The 2,188-nt window shown below is 39.7% G+C and overlaps 1 protein-coding gene across 1 annotated transcript; it reads left to right on the top strand.

The window, feature by feature from the left end:
- Positions 1-543: 543 nt before the first annotated feature.
- On the top strand, positions 544-1,598 carry LOC308678698 (vomeronasal type-2 receptor 26-like; the record flags this gene model as incomplete). Its single annotated transcript, XM_081345935.1, has 1 exon — positions 544-1,598. Exon 1 carries the CDS (start codon positions 702-704, stop codon positions 1,596-1,598), a length of 897 nt encoding a protein of 298 aa, XP_081202061.1. The 5' UTR covers positions 544-701.
- Positions 1,599-2,188: the final 590 nt, after the last annotated feature.

Genomic DNA, 2,188 nt, shown 5'->3' with positions numbered 1-2,188 from the left:
CAAGACTTAGTGGGGTTAATAATCTTAGCCAGGGCTTTTTTTCTCATAGAACGCTCAGAACGGAGTTCCGGCACCTTTTTTGGATGGAACCTTGTAGGGTAGGCAAGGCGGGTTGTATGACATGTGTAAGTTCTGGCACCTTTTTCTTTTACAAAAAAAGCACTGATCTTAGCTGTCTGAGAGGAATACAGGTAATCCTTGACACAACAGTTCATTTAGTGACCATTCAAAGTTACAACGGCACTGAAAAAAGTGACTTATGACCATTTCTCACAGTTACAACCTTTGCAGCATCCCCATGGTCAGATGATCAAAATTCAGATGCTTGGCAACTGGTTCATATTTATGACCGTTACAGTGTCCCAAGGTCATGTGATCACCTTTTGTAAACTTCTGACAAGCAAAGTCAGTGGGGAAGCCAGATTCACCTGTGGGATGAGTGGTGGGATTCAGCCAGTTAGCACCACTTCGGCAGAACCGGTAGTGTTACTAACTTAACAACTGCAATGATTCTCTTAACAACTGTGGCAAGAAAGGTCCTAACATGGGGCAAAACTCACTTAACAAATGTTTCATTTAGAAACATAAATGTTAGGCTCATTGTGGTCATAACTGGAGGACTACCTGTAATTAAGGCAGAGAATTATGACAACTGCAGGAGTTAAAAGCTGTCTTTTTCTTTTTTATTTTTTCCCCCAGATATGAATGAGTGTAAGAAATGTTCAGACAAACATTATGCAAATGAGAATCAACATTTCTGTTACCCTAAGATTATAACATTTTTATCTTACAAAGAACCTTTGGGAATCACTTTTACCTTCTTGGCTTTTCTCTTTTTTTCGATGACAGCTCTGGTGCTCGGCATATTTATGACACATCACCACACTCCCATTGTCAGAGCCAATAACCAGAGCCTTACCTACACTCTCCTCATCTCCCTCCTGCTCAGCTTCCTTTGCACATTGCTATTCATTGGGAAACCAGGAAAAGTGGTCTGCCTTCTCCAACAAACAGCCTTGGGCATCATCTTTTCAGTGGCTGTTTCTTGTGTGCTGGCCAAAACCATCACAGTGGTTCTGGCTTTCATGGCCACCAAACCAGGATCCAGGATGAGGAAGTGGCTGGGGAAAAGACTGGCCAGCTCCATTGTTCTTTCCTGCTTCCTTTTTCAAGCAGGCCTCTTCACTGGATGGTTGACAATTTCTCCCCCATTTCCAGACATGGATATGCACTCAGCGGCTGAAGAAATTGTACTGCAATGCAGTGCAGGCTCTATGGTTATGTTTTACTCTGTGTTGGGCTATCTGGGTTTCCTGGCCATTGTCAGTTTTGCTGTGGCTTTTCTTGCCAGGAAGTTACCAGATACTTTTAATGAAGCCAAGTTCATCACCTTCAGTATGTTGGTCTTTTGTAGTGTTTGGCTCTCTTTTGTTCCAACCTACCTGAGTTCCAAGGGAAAATATACAGTTGCTGTGGAGATCTTTTCTATCTTAGCCTCCAGTGCTGGACTGCTAGGTTGTATCTTTTTTCCAAAATGTTATATCATTGTCTTAAGGCCTAAATTGAACAAGGTGCAAATAATGAGAAAAAAATGTTGAAGAATTTAATCCTATTCCTTATCAGAAGCTACCCTTCTTTTTAATCTTGAACTGTCTCAACAGTTTCTTAAGATATTCTCAAGTAGACTTTCTGGAAGCCTCAAAATCTTCCCTAGTCAAAAAACTGAATAAAGATTTGCCAAAAGAAAAACAATAAAGGATTTTTTCCCCTACTTATTTTCAGAACCTCTTAATAAATCTCATATGCTACTGTTCTTTTAATTTTTGGCATTGAATTCTTCAAGTTGCATTACTGTTGACAAAGAAAGCCTAATTATTTGAACATGTATGTGATAGCACAACCTCATCTAAAGACAAGCAGCAGCAATAAACTGTCTTTATCCAGAACAAACTTGGATATAACAAGTTCATTGTATGCTGCTCTCTGTCCACATAATAAAAAATGACCTCTTGAACTATTAATTTAAAGTCATGACATTTCTTTCCAACAGGACCTGTCCCAAATCTCTGGGTCACAAAACCTCTGTAAGATATTGAGCTAAACAACTGGCCCAAAGTAACAGACATTCTGTAGTTGATAATAGACATAAACCTACATCTCCCTGATTTTAGACATATGTGTTTATCAT

Source organism: Vipera berus, assembly GCF_964194415.1.
Source record: "Vipera berus genome assembly, chromosome: Z".
Lineage (NCBI taxonomy): Eukaryota > Metazoa > Chordata > Lepidosauria > Squamata > Viperidae > Vipera > Vipera berus.
Note: the sequence above shows the minus strand (reverse complement) of the source record. Positions and strands in the feature narration are given on the sequence as shown.